Here is a 20487-nt window from a genome sequence, read left to right as displayed (position 1 = left end):
TTCTTAGCAACAACACAGATCAGTCTGAAATTACAAATGAATCTAAGAGTCTTTTTCCTCTGTGTGTTTTTCTGATGTACTTGTCAGAGCTTGTAGAATGGTAGAGGGTAAGACTTGATTATGGGTAGCCAAAGTTTGAGGATTGCTAAGGTGTTAGCATCTACTGCTGTGCTAAGAACATGGTTCAGATAGCTGAGTCCAGCCTTACTTTGGAGAAGGAAGAAGAGCAGAGAGCCCAGAAGACATGGAGGACCTATGAAGATGTAACCTGAACATTTAGAAAGAGGAAAATAAGACACATGTTCAATGATCAAGGAGAGTGATAAAGAGGGGGATGTTGATTAACATACTGCATATACACATATAGAAATGTCACACAAAGAACCTTTTGTACATTAGTGAATGCTAAATAAATGAATAAATGTAAGTAAAATTGAAAAGGAGTATGCATAAGTTTTCTGTTATGATGTGGATATGCTAACTGCTGGACAAATGACATCGATTTACAAAAGCTAATAGTCCAGAAGGATTTCTAGCATTGAGTATGTATCATTGTCACAGCTTGCCCTAGTTTCTAACAGCGTCAAAGCTAGAGAGAACTCCTGCTTTATTAGATCCTCCCTCCATTACTCAAACTCCACTTCCTACAAAGAAGTTTTCTAGCACTCAACCTCTAGCTAAGAGAATACACCTCTCATCTCTCCCTGTCTCCCTCTCTCCTTCCCTTCTCCCCTTCTGCCTCTCTTACCCTATCTCTTTCTCTGTCCCTGCAAAAAGGAATAAAACAAGTTTGGCTCGTGGCACGTGTTTCCATTGAGCCCTGGCTTAAGGGTATTAGCATCACCAATAATAAATTTGCCAGAACTGGATGATTTATTATACTAATGGTGATTTGCATCAATGCAGTAGACAGAGGGAACATGCTCTCAGAGGTCTTACATGGTGTGCAGCTCTTTGTCATTACATTAAATCTTTCTACAAATGACTTGCTGATAAATGTCATTTGCAAATTATTAACAGAAATTAAGAATAGGTATTAAGAGACGTTTATAACAATTTAACAAATTATTATATACATATTCAGCTTAGTAAAACAATTTTGATTTTACTGTTTCAGTAATTTATTATTATTACATCTTACAAGATAGTCTATGATGATGTAGGAATAGGAATAAAGAAATAGGTTAGTAGAGGGGGGAACAAGGGAGAGATGGAAGGAGAAAAATAAAAGAAGGAAGAAAGAAGGAAGGGAAGAAAGAAAGAAGGAAAGAAATTTGAAATGACTTTTACCACAGGTCATTTGAAAAGCACTAAACTCAGCTTTCAATAGCTCCCAGAAAACATTTTTTATCCCTTATTCCCGCTTTCTCTTTCCTTCTTTCTTTCTCTTTCCTTTTTCTCTTCTCCCTTCCTTCTTCCCTCTCTTCTTTTCTTTTTCCCTCTCTTTCACGTCTTAGGCCTGTCCCTTGCAGCTTATACAATGCCTACTTGAGAAACCCACCTACAAAGTATCATTAACCTATTGTTAGCTGAAAATTCAGATAATCACATCACCTTGGTATTTGTGAAAATTTAAGTACACAAGCTATGGATGTCCAATCAAACCCTCTTTGTAGCATAAAAATGATATTGGAAGTGTGGGCTCTATTTTGACATCTCTTGAACAGCTTTCTGAGTTTGGAGCTTGTTTTCAATCATGTTTGGGAGGGTTGACAGTGCCATGAATGACCTCTCTACAAAAAATGTCTTACCTAGGTAACAGAACATGAACCGTAAGACAATGCTCCTAATTTTAAAGAACTTGGGTCTCATTAAAATCTAATTCCTGGTACTTATTTACAACTGCAGTACAGCACAGAATGTCACTGAGGACTTCTAAGTTTCATGAAGAGACTGCTAATCACATTAGGATGTTAACTCTGAGTCTGCTAGTTTTCAGTGAACTAATAGTACTTTGGAGGAATATTTACTAAAAGGCTTTTCCTAGTTTTAGCTGAGTTTAAAGCTACCTTCCCTGAAAACTACGTTATTGTTACCATGTGACAGCTGTGCTTCAGAAATTCAGCTTTGTGAGAGAGCAAAAGACAGCAATCCAAAGATCTGGCTCTGCAATCCACAGAGCTAATTAAAGTGTGCCATTTGTCAAAGCCAATGGAAACCTTGTGTCTGTATCACTTAAAAGGACTTTAAAAGGAGAAACAAGGTCAGGCAGCCAAGGAAAGGAAATCCTCTGTTCTTAAACAGAATCAATACCCATATTGTATGTGTTGTAATGTGTAAATCCTACAGGTTTTAGAAACAATTTTAGGAGTAGTTGGATAAAAAAAATTAAGCAATTAGGCTTTTATTCCAATTCACGGAGCATAAAAATTGAATATTTTGCAAGGGCTAATACATGCTGCTGTAGACCTTTTATTATTATCTGAGCATGAAAGCTTTGGGAATAAACTTACAAATCCTTTACTACAATAAACTATTAATAAAGGAGGCAAAGAAGATGGCTACTAGTATATCTTTCTATTTTACTTTTTATCTCACTGTTTTCCTACTTCCTTTTCCAGAAGGCAAATGAGACAGTATTGAATGGATAGATGCTCACGAAAACAGGATAGACTATGCTACTGGAAAAAATGACCTGAATTCAGGGAACTTTAAGGCTTGTAAATCAAGCCATGGATCAGTGCTGATTAGCCAAAGCAATAATTCAGTAGCAAGGTAGCTACACTGTCCTTTACAGTCTTTATATTATAAGGTAATTGGAGGAGAAAAGAAGGGCAATAAACCTGACAGGCCAAAATCCGTTATAATCCCCTCAGAGAATCACAGAGATAGAACTGAAATAGAATGTGTGAGCAAGTAAATGTGAGCCCTTTGTTCTACAAGGTAGAAAATGGCAAGAAAGACTTTGTGACTGCCAAGTCTCACTCTAAGCAGATATGTTTGTTTCACATGTGGGTGACTTCATGCCTTCCAGTGCAGGCAGAGCAGTGCAACAGTAAGGTTCCACTAGCTTGCTGAGTGTGAAGCAAGTGACCAAAATGGACATGTTCCTCAAAAGCATCAGAACGAACACTGAAAGTAGTCTGCTCCTCACCAGAAGGCATGTGTTGCTAAGATTTCGCAATATCTCATTTGCTTAAAGGCAAAACATAGAGTGCATATAATCATGTCTGCAGATGAAAATTATTATATTGAACAGAATAGGTTAGAGTAGATTCCTAAATGTACTTTCCTCTTAACATTATTTACATTCTTATGGCATTTAATTTACAAGGCACATTTTGTTTGTTTGTTTCTATGATCTCTACAGTAACCATGTAGGGGAGTCCAGGTAGATAGGATGATGATAATGATGCCAAAGATGATGATTTCCAGGACTTTGGAAAGATAAGCAGATGGGGGTTTAAGAGATTAACAAAACTCCTCTGGATCACACATACATGGGTCTTTTCTCTTGACGACCAGTGTTCCTTTTATTGCTCAGAATCTTCTGTAACATATTTGCTGTGAAGATACTTTTCAATCTGAAAAATTAGATCCTGGGATTTGAAGTCAGGGCCTGTTCTTATTAGATACTTTTCCATTTGAACTACACTTAGAAACTTTTTGCTTTATTTTATTGTAGGGATAAGGGCTCATTTTTTGCCTGCAGCCAACCTCAGACTTTGAACTTCTGCTATATAGTTGAGAGGACAGGTCTGCACCACAGCATCCGGTGCAGATAGGGTCTGTTATTTTGAACCATGGTCCTCCCAATTTGCCTCCCAAGTAGCTAGGATTACAGGAGTGAGTCAACATAGCTATTAAGATTCTTTTTTTACAGGACACAATTTGAGTTTATTAGAAATTGTAACCGGAGGCTACAATGCTTGATAAGAAATGTACTTATTATCTTGCCCATGTAATTGTAACCCCTCTGTACAGTATTTTCACAATTAAAAGAAAGAAATTGTAACCAAAAGTTTCAAATTACTTAGCAAATATCACTTTCTTTATAAATGTTCCATCATTAATGGAGCCCAAAAAATGGTCCTAAAAAAGACTAAAGATAGATACAATAAAATATTTTATCTTACTTATTTAATTTATAGATAATGTCAAAAAGTTCCCAAAGGAAGTACAGGAAAATTATGAGATCATAGTTTTCTTTACATTTCCTTATTGTTTTTGGCTTATGTCGACTTATGTCTTCTGGGGGAATTCTTTTTCTGTGGGGGTCCAAAACTGGGACTTGAACACAGTACGTGGCACTGTACTGTAGAGCTGGCACTGTGCCAGCTGAGCCATGCCTCCAAATGCTTTTGGGGGAAAAGTTAAAAAAAAACAAATGCTCTGTTTACAAGCTAAAGACCATAAATTCATATGTCTAAAAATCAAAGTAGTAAGGTTGCCAAGTTCTGACTAGGAAAGTAAAATAATTTTTATATAAAAGAAATTACTTTGAGTCTCAATTTAAGTTATATTTGAAAGTTTTCAGTTGATTTAAGTTATATATTAAACATTATTGTATATATGAATCATAGATGCAAAGATTTTAATACTTGTTTAACACTTGTTTCAAAACTCACATGCATTCCTTTTAATAAGAATGTAGTAAAATGTTAATTTTAAGGCAAATCTAAGTCTTTCTTTTTTTGTTGCCAGTCCTGGGGCTTGAATTCAGGGCCTGGGCACTGTTCTTAGCTTTTGTGCTCAAGGCTAGCACTCTATGACTTGTGCCACAACTCAACTTCTGTCTCTTTCACTAGTCAATTTGGAGATAAAGTCCCATGGCCTTTCCTGACCAGGTTGGCTTAAAAGCCTGATCCTCAGATCTCAACCTCCTGAGTGGCTACGAGGCATGAACCTCCAGTGCCTGGCACATTTTGACTGTTAACTAATCAGCTGAGATGGCAACTACAAGGAAAAGGTGTCATGACCTTATTCCACCTAACATAGAAGCAGCACATATGGGTACAATTATCTACCATCTACCATCCAGGAAAGAGGCATGCATGTGCATAAAACTAGTCAAATTTGTGTTCACTCCTCTACTCCCTACCTAAACTAGTTGAACTCAGCATCAATAATGATTTATGGATTAACAAGTATGACTATTTATACATAGCAATCCTACTCATTCTGTGACAGGATACAGACACCACATGAAACTACCTACCATGTCAGAATAATTATTTTCGAATTCTTCCATATTTTCTTCAGTGCTGAAAGTTTTTTTAATGAGTTCTTTTTTATACATAATTTGCGATGTTTTCAGGATGAATTGCACATTTGAAAATATGTTTGGATACTTGTAATAGGATATTTCAGAAGAAGAAAGTGCTATTGTAAAAAAAATGTGAGAAATAGTTCATTAATAGCTTTTAGTGTTCACTTTTCTTTTTGTATAAAACTGCAATTAAATTCAATATTAAATTCAGGTGCAAAACCAGCTGTACATTTCCTCAAGTAGTAAAGATTTAGAATGTTATACATGCCCTCTGGTGGTGAAAAAATAAATTACAAGTAGGTCATAAATAAAAAGTGTTTATATAAATCAAAATGCCTTGAATAATGGCTTGAATGCCCAATTAAATATTGTTACTGCTCAACAATGCATGGAAGCTTCAAGCTGATATAAATCAAATTATAACAGATATTTCCATTCATGATGGCTACTTTGTAATTGTAATCCTACAAACAAAGCAATATTACTTTTAACTCAATATGCTCCAGCCTTATTCTTTCTCAAGAGGTTATTGTAGGTTTTAAAGTATATGCTGTATAGGAAATTATTCATTTAACATAAATACTATGTGATATTTAACAGAACTATCTTAGTTCCATTCGTTCTATAAATTATTTGATAGTCACTATTCTGGACACTAAAGGGATAAGAAAAGGAAATATAATTGATGGAAGAAATAAAGAAAACGATATGAAGCTGGGCACCAGTAGCTCACATCTGAAATCGTAGATACTCAGGAGGCTGAGATCTGAGGATCTCAGTTCAAAGCCAGCCCAAGCATGAAAGTCTGTGAGACTCTTATCTCCAATAAACCACTCAAAAAATGGAAGTGGCTCTGTGGCTCAAGTGGTAGAGTGCTAGCCTTGAGCTGAAGAGTTGAGGAACAGTGCCCAGCGCCCAGGCCCAGAGGCCCAGAGTTCAAGTGCCACAATCAACAAAAGAAAAGAAAAGAAAAAAAAAGAAAGGAGGGAGGGAGGGAGGGAAAGAGGTAGGTAAGGAAAAGGAAGGAAGGAAAGGAAAGGGAAGGAAGGGAAGGAAGGAAAGGGAAGGAAGGAAGGAAGAAAGAAAGGAAGGAAAAAAATTATATGATACATAATTCCTATTCGATTCATCTATAGTCTCCTCTTGGCTTCATTTAACATACTCATCTTTTCTCTGTTCTTTCATTGATAGGATTATATGGTGCCATAAATATTACAGCATTACACTTTTGAAATAGTTTACATTTTTAGGTTGAATTTTTGTCTTATAATTATATTTCATATGATTAAATATCTATGTTCCCTGAGATTCTCTTTCTAGAATTAACTTCTTCCCACCCCCAGTGTTTACAATAGCCATATTGATAAGAATAACTATAAAATCTACATATTCGGGTCTCATAAATTTCAAACTTACTGCATCTAACATTTTTCAGTGTTTGTATCCTATTACTAAATATGTATATAACTTCAACTTCCTCCTGAACTTCTCATTCACCCCTACATAGAACCTAGATCAAATTGATCACCAAATCTAGTATTTTATCTAAGTATTTAAAGAGCTATCTCACTATGTATAACTTTCATTACAACAGTTAATATCATTAATAGCTTCTTCACCATAGAAAGCTTGGTCTATTTCTTCTGATGTGTCTCGGTCAAAACTGTTAGAAGAACATTGTTTTAGATAATAAGAAATGTTCTGTTTGTGCATGCCATAGTAAACAGGCCTCCCTTGGCCACTCTCTTCTATCCAGTCTAACAGCTACACTGCCACTAGATTTATCTTCAGAAACTATAAGTTTAGCATTTTTTAAAAGGCAGTCTGATAGACGTTACTGCAGATGAAAAATTAAGTCACAAACATCACCATATACTCATGTAGAAAGTAGTTTACAAAGTAGCTACCAAAGGGTGCAGTGGGGAAAGGAAGGGTAGAGAAAGTAGGAGATGTTAATCAAGGAGTACAAGACTTCAGTTAGGTAGGGGAAAGTTGTAGTGAGCTGTGGCCCAACAGAAAAACTACAGTGACTAACAATGCATGCGTCAAGACTGGTAAGACTAGGATGAGATGGACTACCAGTGATGTTTTGATTTATATTTCATTTACATCTAAGAATGTGAACATCTCTTCCTGTTTTATGACTCATTTTTATTTCTTTTGAAAATTATTCAGCTCATTTGTCCATTTATCAATTGGATTATTTATTCTTTGGATGCTTACTTTTTAGAGGTTTTTATAGATGCTAGATACTACTCCTTTATGTGATAAATAGCTGGCAAAATTTCTTTTTTCAGGGGCTGGGAAGGTGGCTCAGTGGTAGAGCGCTTGCCTTGCATGCTCAAGACCCTGGGTTCGATTCCTCAGCACCACATAAGCAAACAGAAAAAAGCCAGAAGTGGCGCTGTGGCTCAAGTGGTAGAGCGCTAGCCTTGAGCTGAAGAGCTGAGGGACAGCGCCCAGGCCCAGAGTTCAGGCCCCACGACCGGACCCAAAAAAAAAAAATTTCTTTTTTCATTCCATAGGTATTCTTTGGATTATGAAAGTTCTTTTGTGTTTAGAAGAAACTTTTTCATTTAAAAGTAGAGCTGTGGCTCAGGAGAAGAGTACCAGGTTTGAGTAAAAAAGCTAAGGGATAGCACTTAAGTCCCTAGTTCTAGCCCAAAGTATCCACGCAGAAAATAAAAATAAATGAAAATAAAAAATTGTTTAATAAATTCAGAAGAGGGTTGATTTGTAAAGTTCTCACTACAAAATAATTGATAAGTACATAGGGAAAAACAAACCTGAATAAGTGCTCAAAATAAATGCTGAATATTTATTCAGCTCAGAAGTCAGCAATGCACCTATTGTCTTCATGAATCCTAATACTCAGCATATGATATTTATAGTGGCAGACCAAGTTTCTTAAAATGTAACTTAAGCATTTATAAGTATAAAAAAGATACTCTACCAAATAAATATGGTCGGAGCCTAAGTAAATGTTCTTTGAAGCTTTCTAGATGACCATGCAGGAAAAATACAAAGAGTCGTAAGAAGACCAAATAGCCAATCTGTCAAAACAGAAAATATAAAAGCATTTATGTATTGCATCAACACATGTTCAAAAACTATATAGAAAATAAACTTTTATTATTAAAAATACTTCTGATGAAGCAGTTTCAAACTTCATTGATGTTATGCCATTCTGAAATATCTTCAAAACATTTATATCAAGATTGAAATAGTAGTTCAGACACTTTTTTTTTTTTTGGCTGGTCATTGGGCCTGAACTCTGGGCCTGGATGTTGTCCCTCAGCTTTTCAGCTCAAGGCTAGCATTCTACTTGAGCCAGAGTGCCACTTCCAGTTTTCTGAGTGGTTTACTGGAGATGAGTCTTACAGACTTTCCTGTTCAGGTGGCTTTGACCCGGGATCCTCAGATCTCTGCCTCCTGAATAGCCAGGATTACAGGCATGAGCCACCGGCACCTGGCTCACAAAAATACTTTTATAAATCATTTCTACATTACCTAGAATGACCAATGCTGAACATTGTTTTGTTCTAAATCCTTTAGAAAAGTATTGCTTCATTCCACATATTATGCTCCTTTTGTGACTCATAAAATCAATTGACATGGGATTTTTATTTATTTTTTTAATTTTTTATTTTTAAATGCTTTTTTATTGTAAAAATACTGTACAGAGGGGTTACAGTTACACGAGTAATGAATACATTTCCTATCGAGCATTGTTGACATTGTATTTTTAAATAAAGTAGAAGAGAAAAAATTATGATATATTGCTCAATTCTTTTTTAGTGTATAAGTGAATGTACATAATGTATATACTGGATCACAAAGAAAAGTGTATTTTATTAAGACCCATTAGGGTCTTAATAAAAACAACTTGAAAAATAGTTTTAGACAACACTGATAAATACTCTGCTCTGAATAGCATGTCATACATTGTTTCCAATATGCTTATAAAAATATCATAATAAGTTCAACTGAAAATTTTCTGTGGCATTTAAAATTCATAAATAATTTTAAAATAGCTTATTGTATACACAATAAATATTGATCTTATAAACATACACACCAGTGCATGCGTATTTTAAACATACCATAAAATTGGAAATCTGCAAAACACACATTACACAAGATTTCATATAAAGTCAAAATAAAACACAAACTAGAAATTCAAGTTTAAAAGTTGCTAACTCAAAGTGACAAACCTAATACTAGCAGTGACTTCTGTGTATATGAGAGAGAAAGAGACAGAGACAAAGACAGAGCCAGAGAGAGAGACAGAGAGATCTACGAAAACCACATCTAACAGTAATAAATGGTACTATTAGATACACATGTCAAAATAAAGTACATGAATCATACCAAGTCTCCATGCTTCCCAAGTATTAGGAAACACTAAGTGGCATTTCAGGTCTTTGAACCCAAGACTGCTTATTCACAAAGATATAAATATCATTATAGCAGTAATTTTTCTAGCATTTTTTAAAATCAGAAATTTCGATCACTAAAAATTTGAAGATGAGTAGCCAACATCCAGTAATGTTTTTTAATTGTGAAGATGCACTCTTTTTTAGACTTAAAAATAAAAATCAAATTTTTATAAACCATGCCCTGAGGGTCTCTTCACATACACCACTCAGGTATAGCTGGTGCTTCTTCTCTAAGACAGAGTTTAATGAGTAGGACAAGAAGGTCCATAGACCATGTAAAATAATATTGTGATCTTCTATACAAGACAATGATAGGCAACATTTCCAGCAGTAACAAAACATGAGTAAAAACTCATAGCTGCGGAAGTGGTGCTGTGACTCAAGTGGTGAGCCCTAGCCTTGAGTACAAAGAGGCTCTGGGACAGCGTCTAGGCCCTGTGTTCAAGCCCCCAGAACCAAGAAAAGAAAAGAAAAGAAATTGTATTCTGAAGGGTGGGGTGACACTGTTCAAAAAGAAATGTACTCATTACCTTACTTATGTAACTATACCCCTTCTATATATCACCTTTACAATAAATTTTTTAAAAACTTAGTTGAAGGAAATAATATAGGAGTTCAAAGATATTATCAATAGATATTTTAAGCAATAATATTGACACACAATACTTAATATCCTACAAAGCAGAAAATGCAAAAATTTTACCTCACAGTCTAGAATTTCACCTAACCTAGGCTTATCCCTAGTTATATTTACGTTTGGAAAATTATTTTGAAAGATTTTATCTATGATATTCTTTTTTTTTTTTTTTTGTCGGTTGTGGGGCTTGAACTCTGGGCCTGGGCGTTGTCCCTCAGCTCTTCAACTCAAGGCGAGCGCTCTACCACTTGAGCTACAGCGCCACTTCCTTATCTATGATATTCTGAAGATTAAATTTCATTGTAAACTTTGCCTGTTCATATCTCTAAGAACTCCTAGGCCCTTTATTGTTTCATTTTTTGTACCTAGTCCCCTGCACTTTAGCAACTCAAACTTTGCCTCCTATTGAATCTCTGCTTCTGCATTTCTTTCTCTTCTTCTTTCCCATCTTTCCTTCCTTTATCCTTTCTGTCCTTTCCTTTTTTCTTGTCTTTTGTGAAATAAAAATTCTATCATAGTTGCAGTTTCATCGTTGGTTACATTTTTGTGTTCTTCTGTGGAGATTTGAAAAACAGTCCTCCTCCTCCTCCTCCTCCTCCCTTGAGTTTTTTTTTTGTACTTAAGGCTAGCACTCTACCACTTGAGCCACAGCACCATCTCTGGCTTTTTCTGAGTAGTTTATTGGAGATAAGAGTCTCACAGACTTTCCTGTCTTGCTAGCTTCAAATCGTGAGCCTGAGGTTTCATCCTAGGACTCATTTTAGGATTATAGGCATGAGTTACCAGCAACAGGCTGAAAGACAATATTTCTATCCAATGTATATTAAATTGTCATTTAATATTATTCTCTACATTTGTACAAGCAAAATTCAATAGCAGAAGCAATTCTACATTCAGAAGCAAATAGAAAGAAAAGAATATATAAAACCTGGAATGAAATGTTTGAAAATATGATTATATCTTTTTTATTGTATCCAATCCTGAATTTGTACCTCCTAGGAGGTACAAAATTGTGCAGGTAGAGAGATGAGATACTTCTGGAACTACTCTCCTTTCTTTTTTGTATGTGTAAGTTGACAGCATTTATAAAGCACCAGGCATACTGGTCATTTCTAAGATACACCCACATATTAAAACAACAACAATAATAATAAAAATAATTGTGGACCCAGCTTACCACCTTCAATAAAAGAATGAATAAACAAATGCTAATGTGTTTGTATAATAGAGTGACATCAGTAAAGGAATGGACTATGGATATACACAGTAAGAATATGTCTCAATATGTAAGAATATTTCTCAAAAATAACATGCAAGTAGAAGAAACCAGATACAGGAGCAGATATAAAGTTCTGGGTATAAGGGGTCATAAAGCAATTTGGGGGTTTGATAGTTAACAACTTCGTGGTGGAATAATTAGGGTATACACAATGACAAAGCCATTGAACTCCATCCTTACAGTAGCATGTTCATTTCATGATCATTTATTTAAATCTTACCTCAAAGTAGCTTTTTAAATAACTAGCTAAGTTGGGAATTGATGGCTTATACCTGTAAACTTAGCTACTCAGAAGACAGATCTGAGGATCTCTATTTGAAGCCACCTGGGGCAAAAAATTCCATGAAACTCTTATCTCCAATTAACCACCAAAAAGCTAGAAATTGAAGTGTGGCTCAAATGACAGACGACCAGCCATGAGCAAAAGAAAGCCAAGTAAGAATGTGAGTCCAGGGGTTCAAGTCTCAATACTGGCACAAATAACAAAATATAAATGGCAAAAATAATGCTCTTTCCAAATGCACTTAGGCCCTTGCTTTTTTTACCAGGCAGGTGTCTGCTCATGTGCCACTTTTCAGTAATTCCTTCCCAAATTGGCCCATATGAAAGAATTCTCTACAGCCCCCAGCATCAGCTTCCTTTATTCTCTCATCTGTCACACCTGTGTAGAAATACTTTTCAATGAAGCTTTGTACTCAAAAAACAGCAAGAAGTTTCCAACAAAATTAGTTACACCATTCAACAAAGGCAAGGAAGTCACTTTTAGATGTAAGTCATAGTTATTTCTACTAGTAGTTTATATCAGCAAAACAATAGGAATAAATTTTAAACTTACTGAATGTGAGAACTCAGTAGGAGTGAGTGAGCATCACTGGTGATGATTCCACTGTACTTTGACCTACACTGCCAAGGTTTTCAAAACCTTTTTTGACTCCTTATTCATGTAGAGTGGGTCAGTTAAGCTCTCTATACCACAATTTCCTTACTTGCAAAATAATGTATATTACTAACACTATCTCTTTCATTGTGATAATAAGTTATGTGCAACATTGTTCATAAAATTGTTATTGAGAAAAGCACAGAGGTTGGTACTGGGGATTTTGCAACTGTTACAAGAATCCACACCAAGTATATAGTACGAACAGGAGAGAAAATTCAAAAATTTTTAAAAAGTAGATTGCAGGTGTAAAATGTATAATCAGCATATTTAATGGCTGAAAGTATATTTTGTGATTCTTTTTTCTTCTACTGTCATTTTTTTGCAGTTTCTGGGGCTTGAACCCTGGGCCTGGGTATTTTCCCTAAGCTCCTTTTGCTCTACCACTTGAGCCACAACTCTACTTCCAACTTTTTCTGTGATTAATTGGAGATAAGAGTCCCACAGACTTTCCTGCTTGGACTAGCCTTGAACTATGATCCTCAGATCTCAGATTATCAGCTAGAATTATTGGCATATGAGCCACCCGCTTCTCTACTGTAATTTTAAGTCAAGAAATGGAGAAAGGTCATTAGCAAGATGAGAAGGAATTAGGAGAGTATCCAGCTTTTTTTGTGTTTTCCATGTTCCCTCCTTGTATTCCACTTCATTTTTATCACTAATGTGAATATACTTAGGTTTTACACATTTCATATTTATAATTAACTCATAAAAATTTAAATATCATAATAAATATAAACTTATTTCCATTATGAGTAGTGTAGAAATTTTTAAGAAGAAAAATATTTGTATTCTAAGACAAGTACTTTTCCCTTTCACTCCTCTTTCATGTAAAATTTCTTTTCTCTGTGTAGGTCATTATCTCTTACATTCTGTCTGCATCAACTCTGTCATTTATTCCCAAACATGTCGAAGAATAACTGACATTATATTACAGGGCAAGCAAGCCAAGAAAGCCTTGCCTTTAAACCTAAACCACCAAAAAGAAAAGAAAAGAAAAAGAAGAAATCTTGCTACTCTTTGCAAAAATAATCATTAGTTAAAATAAATTTACTAGACTAAGAATAAATTTTGTCACTACTACCATTGTAAGGATTGAATCCAAATGAGTTTAAGGTCTTTTGAAACATAACCTGTATAAAATAATGACCCATGTATAGCTCTAAAATGATGTAGAACACAGAAAGAACCAGTATCTTTCATCCAAAGATTATTTATAGTCAGCATTGTGTGTGTGTGTGTGTGTGTGTGTGTGTGTGTGTGTGTGTGTGTGTTGTGTATGACAGGGGGCGAGGCTTAAACTCAGGGGCTGGGCACTGTCCCTGAGCTTTTTTGTTCAAAGCCAGAGTTCTACCACTCAAGCCATCGCTATACTTTGGCTTTCTGGTGATAAATTGCACATAAGAGCCAGGGCTGGCTTCAAATCACAATCCTCAAATCTCAGCCTCCTGAGTACCTGGGATTACTGGCTTGGGCCACCAGCACCCAACTAGTTGTCAGCATTTTAAAACAGAATAAGAACTAACGTTAAAAAGTCCTTCAGATGCCAGTGGCTCAATTTGGAAGCTGAAACTTGAGGAATGATGGTTCAAGGCCAGACTGAATGAAAAATGTCTGCAAGGTACCATATCCAAACAACTAGAAAAATGCTAGAATGGAGGGAGAGTTCCATCCCCAAGCAAGAAAGCTTAGAGAAATTGTGAGGCCTGAGTTCAAGCCCTGGTACAGATATACACCCAAAACAAAACAAAAAGCCAGTCCTTCAAATGAAGAAAAGTAAAATCAATATATTCCCAGAAAAAAGAAGCATATTTATTTTAAACAAATATTTTCTTACATAGTTTGTAAAACTACATTTTCTTAAACTTTCCCACATAGATACCAAGTAATAACATATTACTCATACTGTATACCACATAATTTGTAACATACTACATAGTCAGAAATGAAACTAACAAATAAGCAAATACCTTGTTTTGATCAAAAATGGATGCTATGTCATCATATATTGTAATCTAACATTAATTAATAATAATATCAAAAATTAAAACATACCTTTGCCAACTTTATCTCAACTGAATATAAAAATGCCTTCTTGAATGCATCACAACAGAGTCTATATAAAACTGACTCTGCCACAAAAAACAAAGCAGGCAGCTGGTCATAAGTGAAGGAAGCATGGTCCAGAGAAGCATAGAGGATACCTAAAGCTTCTGAAATTCCATAAAGAAGAAATTTTGTCATTTAAGCATCATCTTGGTTTTCTACATGCTACAATTAATTTTTGCAGATAACTATTTGCTCATCAGCTTCTAAGTGTTCACAAATTCCTTGCCATTCTTCCCATCAAAAGGTGAATTCTCCCAAGCTCCTTTCCATTTAAACCTGAGCAGTCCATGTGGCTGCTTTAATCAGTAAAATGCATAACTAGTAGCAACAGATAACTTCAGAGGCTAGATCAAAACAGGCAAGGTAAATTTAGTTTCTACCTGAATATCCACTGCCCCCAATCAGAACTAGCTTTGGAATCCTGAGCTCCAATGTAGAAAGTCCAACTAACAAAGCTGGACTCAGAATCATCAAGTCGAGAGACTACTTAAAAGAGAGGGAGAGAAATGCTCGGGGAGCTCTAGCTTTTTCAGCCAACATTATATATTGATCACGAGATCATATTCAAAGTGATAGAGAAATATAACAAAGCTCATTGATGAAAGAATGGCCAAAGATAAAAAAGACAAGAACAAAAACCATAAAAAATGAGACAAAAGAAGTTAGATGTTATGCTGAAGGAGGATGAATATAAAGCTAGGTGCCTACAAAGAAATGGCAACTTGAATCATTCTAAAGGTTTTAAGAAACTGCTGTGTAAATAGTTTAGGAAGAACAGCAAATACAACTTCAGAAAGGAAAAACATAATGATGGTCAGAAAGGGTCAGAAAGGGAGCCAGTATGTCTGCAGCATAATGAATATGTAGAATAGTAGCCAGGAGCCATGTCCTATAGAGTCATGGCAGGCCATGATATGGTGTTGGGCCTCATTTTAAGTGAAATAAGACACCTCTGGAAATTGTTTAAGCTGTCAACTGGCCTATGGTGGTACAGAATGAACAACAGAATGAGTAACACAGCAGAGTAGAGGTAGGCCTCCTCTTCTGAGGTTTACTTCAGTTGTGGAGATTGTGTTAGTAAATTTACTTAGAACATCATACAGAGTTCGATATCTAAATGAATTAAAATGTTTTTGAGCAAGGTGCTGGTGGCTCATACCAGCAATCCTAGCTACTCAGGAGGCTGAGATCTGAGGATCGTGGTTCAAAGCCATCCTGGGCAGGAAAGTCCATGAGACTCTTATCTCCAATAAACCACCAGAAAACCTGAAGTGGCACTGTGGCTCAAGTGGTAGAGCACTAGCCTTGAGCTGAAGAGCTGAGGAATAGCGAAGAAGGAAGGAAGGAAAGAAAGAAAGAAAGAAAGAAAGAAAGAAAGAAAGAAAGAAAGAAAGAAAGAAAGAAAGAAAGAAAGAAAGAAAGAGAAAGAAAGAAAGACAGACAGACAGAAAGGAAAGAAAGAAAGAAAGAGGGCTGGGAAGATGGCTCAGTGGTAGAGCGTTTGCCTTGCATGCATGAGGCCCTGGGTTTGATTCCTCAGCACCACATAAACAAAAAAGGAAGAAAGGAAGGAAAAAAAGGAAGGAGAAAAAAACTTTTGATTCTGTGTAACATTAGTGGGAATTCCTGTGATTAACTTAGTAAACCCTCTGGGGCTGGAACAAGGGATCCCCTCCCAATGAATCACATGACAGCAGGACATGAACAAAACTGAAGTTTAGTTGGCAGTGGAGAGCAAGTGATTCCTGGTTGGTAGTAAACTGAAAGTGCTCAGCTTACTTCAATGTCATTTAAACATTTAATAGAGGTCAGGCTGTAGATGGTACTGTGAGGAAGGCTCATAAAGGCAAGTTAAGTACAAAATAGGAGGAGTCCTACTGCTTGAAACTCCCAGACATTGTTACACATCCCAATTTACATGGGGAAATATTCTCTGACCTTCATGTGGCTAACATCCTAAAACTCATCTTCAAAGTTACACATATAACATTTAGGATAATGATAGGGAATTTTATCCCCTTAAAACAGTGTTATTTACTTTCTTTTTTCAGATCAGTTAGAGGAGTATAAATGAGAAGTGATCAACAAAAAGGTAATCAGGAAAGCTTGCTGTTTAAAATAAGTAAAAAGGACAACCATGAGATTAACTTTTTATGAGTTTAAATTATAAAATGTAGAAACAAGTTCCTTGAAAGCACTGTGTCTATTGTAACTGAAAAACACTAAATGAAAGTGCATATCACTTTTTAGGTAGTTACCAACTTAAGTAAAAGCAATGAAGACTATGCTGAGTAAAAGTTTTAAAATAATTTTGTAATTAAAACATAGAGTAAACCAATTCATAAATTCAAAATTACAGAAGGAATTTCCACAATGAAACAGTATGAGACATTTTAATGGAGAATAGAAAATTTCTGGTCTTCTGAATATTTCTAAATATGCACTCTGGACTCTTAGGAAGAATTCAAAGTACATACCATCTTGGATTTCTCCTTTGCACTGAGCCAGATATGTCACTTCAATCCATGCAGATGGTAGATGCACATGCTTCCCAGAGCCCAGAGTTTTCAGACCCAATTTTCTCTGCCATGAGGAAACATAAAATTAGTCAAACAAAATAGGGATCTTCTCATTCAGGTGCCTATTGTGTTACCTCTTAGTTATGTATATTCTAAAATCATTCCATGAGCTTTATAGTTTTATCTTTTAATTGTATTTTTATATTTTTGCAAAGTATATTAGTGTTACATTAATGATCAAAATAATGACATGAATTATTTGTTAAAATGACTCTCACTCTGATTTCTAGGGATTACTTTATCTTTCTGAGAGAATATATCTCTGATTTTAGAAGCAAAACTATTGAAGAAATCAATTGATGCCTGTTTGCCGGGAAAGTCTAGGTATTTCAGAACTGAGCAGCTGAAGGAAATAGAGGTAAGAGAAAAGTAGGATGTAGGTTAAATGTTGGTCTTTGAGTTTCAACAGTAAGGAAAAAGAGATGGTCAGGACTACCCAGATTCCCTATTGCAGTACCCACTCCTGAGGCTGTCTCTAAAGCTCATAGCCAATTACAGCCAAGCCTACTGCTGCATGTACCTCCTGGCACCTTTACCATGCACACTTTTCAGAAGAATACCGCATTTTAAGTCAAATGTTTTAAATGGATTATTTTCTGATACAGCATACATATATATGAACTGTCAGGACCTCAAAAATAGCCACCATCATAAAAAAAGACAGCTTACAATAAGCTTCAGTCTTGTGCTGCTTTTATTTCATGAATTATTTGGTAACAAAGAAATATCATATATACAGATTATTTCTCTGTCAGGTTTATAGTGAATTAAATTTAGAAATGGAAAAATAAGAAATTTGCTTCCTGTTCAGTCTCTATATCTAATTGAAAACTGAGAATTAGTATTATAACTAATCAAAAATGCACGTTTAGCAATCTGAGTAAGGAATAGTTTATTAAAAAGAATTCAATACTTAATGCCTCTACAGTGTATATATAGGAAGATCATCTTTGTTGTTTGTGAATCGTTATACTCAACTAAGCTTTCAAAGAAAAAAATAGAATTTCTGTTACTAAATATTATTTGCTAGATTTTGACATTTTCCTCTCAGGTCTTGTAGCTATCAGCTACATTTCCTAATAATTTATGGAGCGCCTCACATAAGAAACCACATGAGGGGCTGGGAAGTTGACTCAGTGGCAGAGCGCTTGCCTTGCATGCCTGAGGCCCTGGGTTCGATTCCTCAGCACCACGTAAGCAAAAAGAAAAAAGCCGGAAGTGGTGCTGTGGCTCAAGTGGTAGAGTGCTAGCCTTGAGCTGAAGAGCTGAGAGACAGTGCTCAGGCCCAGAGTTCAGGACCCATGACCGGACCAAAAAAAAAAGAAACCACATGATATTGAATTCTCTAGTCATAAGATTTAAATTTAATTTCTATTAATATTTTAGCTATAAGTAATAAAATATAATTATATTAACAGATAGCTATAGATTTATTAATAAATATATTTATTTTATAGTTTAACTATATTTTATAACTAATAAAACATAAGTATAACCCAGTTTAAGCCTATTTTATTTCAGTATTTCAGTACTTTAAAATATGTCCTCATGTATCAAATAGAAAAGTAATTTCAACTAGGTAACCAACAGTGTATAATTACCTTACATCTGAGAATATTTTTTCTAGCTTGTTCCAATAATTTTTCCTTGTTCACCAAATCCCGTGTTCGATTAAATTTCAAGATGAACTCTTTTGTAACTGTAAAAGATGGCCTAAACAAAAAAATAATTTTCAAGTTTTAATTAATCAGCTTCTAGTGGTATCACTAGAAGTATCACAATTTTCTCAAAAAAGATTATTGTTAATAAGAATGCTTTACACACACAAAGAAGACCAGAAAAACTATACATATGTATACATGCATATATATGCTTCCTAGATTGATCTTACCACAGTCTTAGATTGAGGAACACTGTCAACAACCTTTTGACCTCTGACAAAATATTCTAGAGATGGCTGCCAGTACATTTTGGCATATGCTTTTGTCACAGGTAAAATCAAGCACAACTTCAGATACAATGACGGATGAATTTCTCTTCATTTAAATCAGCATTAGTTCACTGTAAGCTAAATCCTATTTCTTCCATGTGCATGGAATCCATACATTGGTGTCTGCAGTGATGGGACCAAGAGAGAGGAAGCCAAGTGCTAGTAGCTTATGCCTGTAATCCTAGCTATTTCAGAGTCTGAGATCTGAGAATTGCAGTTCGAAGCCAGCCCAGGCAGACACATTTGTGAGACTACCAACAAGCTAGATATGGGACTGTGGATCCAGTGGTATAGTGCTAGCCTTGAGCAAAAGAAGCTCAGGTACAGTGCTCAGGACTTGAGTTCAAGCCTCAGTACCATTGCAAAAAGAGAGAGAAAGAGAGAAAGAGGACATGTGACATAAGGTCAGATGGGAACAGATGGCAGTATGACAGGATTACATCTCCAAGAGGGGGACTGTTGCAGGATTTGGACAAGAGGAGCAGCATGACTTGACAGAAATTTTAACAGCATCTCTCCAGTGCTGTGCTGAGAACTCCCTCATATACATAATTTGCAAATAGATTCCTAAATTTCTTCCCATAAATTGTCATTTATATTTTGATCTATTGGGACTCTACTGTTGAAATTGTGGAAAAGTAGGAGTCTAATCAAAGGGGCTGTGTGAAATATACTTTAAACTCACCATGGAGACATGGCTTAAGTGACAGAGTGCATACCTAGAGGTTCAAACTATAAGTATTTGGAGGGGGGCATGGAGGAAGGGAGGAAGGAAAGAAGGGAGGGAGGGAGGGAAAATTAAGAAATAAAGAGAGAAAAAAGAAAGAGAGAAAGAAAGAAAGAAAGAGGAAGAAAGAAAGAAAGAGAAGGAAAGAGAGAAAGGAGGAAGAAAAGAAAGAAAGAAAGAGAAAGAAAGAAAGAGGGAAAGAAAGAGAAAGAAAGAAAGCAGGCAGGAAGGAAAGAGAAAGGAGAGAGAAAGGAAGGATGGAGGAGGGAGGGTGGGAGGAAAAGAAAGCAAGAAAAAAAGGAAAGAGAAAGAATGAAGGAAGGGAGGGAGGGAGGGAAGAAGGGAAAGTATGAGGGAAAGAAGGCAATGGGAAAGTGGGAAGTGATAGAGAGGGAGGAAGAAGAAAAACAGAAATTATGCTTAATTACAAAATACTAAGAACTCATTTCAAGTCTAACTGTAAAGGCTGCAAATATATACTCTATAACTTAACATTAATAAAGTTGTCTAACATTTCTTGCAGTGGTGGCTTGAGTTTTTAGTTTCCTTATTGTTGCATATACAATTTGCTTAGTGAACAT

General features: G+C 35.6%; 1 protein-coding gene across 1 annotated transcript in view; it reads right to left on the bottom strand.

Annotated features, from left to right (window-relative positions):
• Tmem232 (transmembrane protein 232) overlaps positions 1 to 20487 on the bottom strand; it is a 205411-nt gene that overhangs the window by 159445 nt on the left and 25479 nt on the right. Inside the window, exons 3-7 of the mRNA XM_013020318.1 lie at positions 18791 to 18902; positions 17088 to 17193; positions 14557 to 14714; positions 8163 to 8262; positions 5159 to 5322 (exon numbers count right to left, since the gene is read on the bottom strand). Coding sequence (XP_012875772.1) covers positions 5159 to 5322; positions 8163 to 8262; positions 14557 to 14714; positions 17088 to 17193; positions 18791 to 18902 — 640 coding nt within the window. The remainder of the gene's footprint in view (positions 1 to 5158; positions 5323 to 8162; positions 8263 to 14556; positions 14715 to 17087; positions 17194 to 18790; positions 18903 to 20487) is intronic.

The sequence above is a fragment of the Dipodomys ordii genome, unplaced genomic scaffold (genome assembly GCF_000151885.1).
Source record: "Dipodomys ordii isolate 6190 unplaced genomic scaffold, Dord_2.0 Scaffold50, whole genome shotgun sequence".
Classification (NCBI taxonomy): domain Eukaryota; kingdom Metazoa; phylum Chordata; class Mammalia; order Rodentia; family Heteromyidae; genus Dipodomys; species Dipodomys ordii.
The sequence above is the reverse complement of the archived record's forward strand: the minus strand, read 5'-3'. Positions and strand labels throughout refer to the sequence as shown.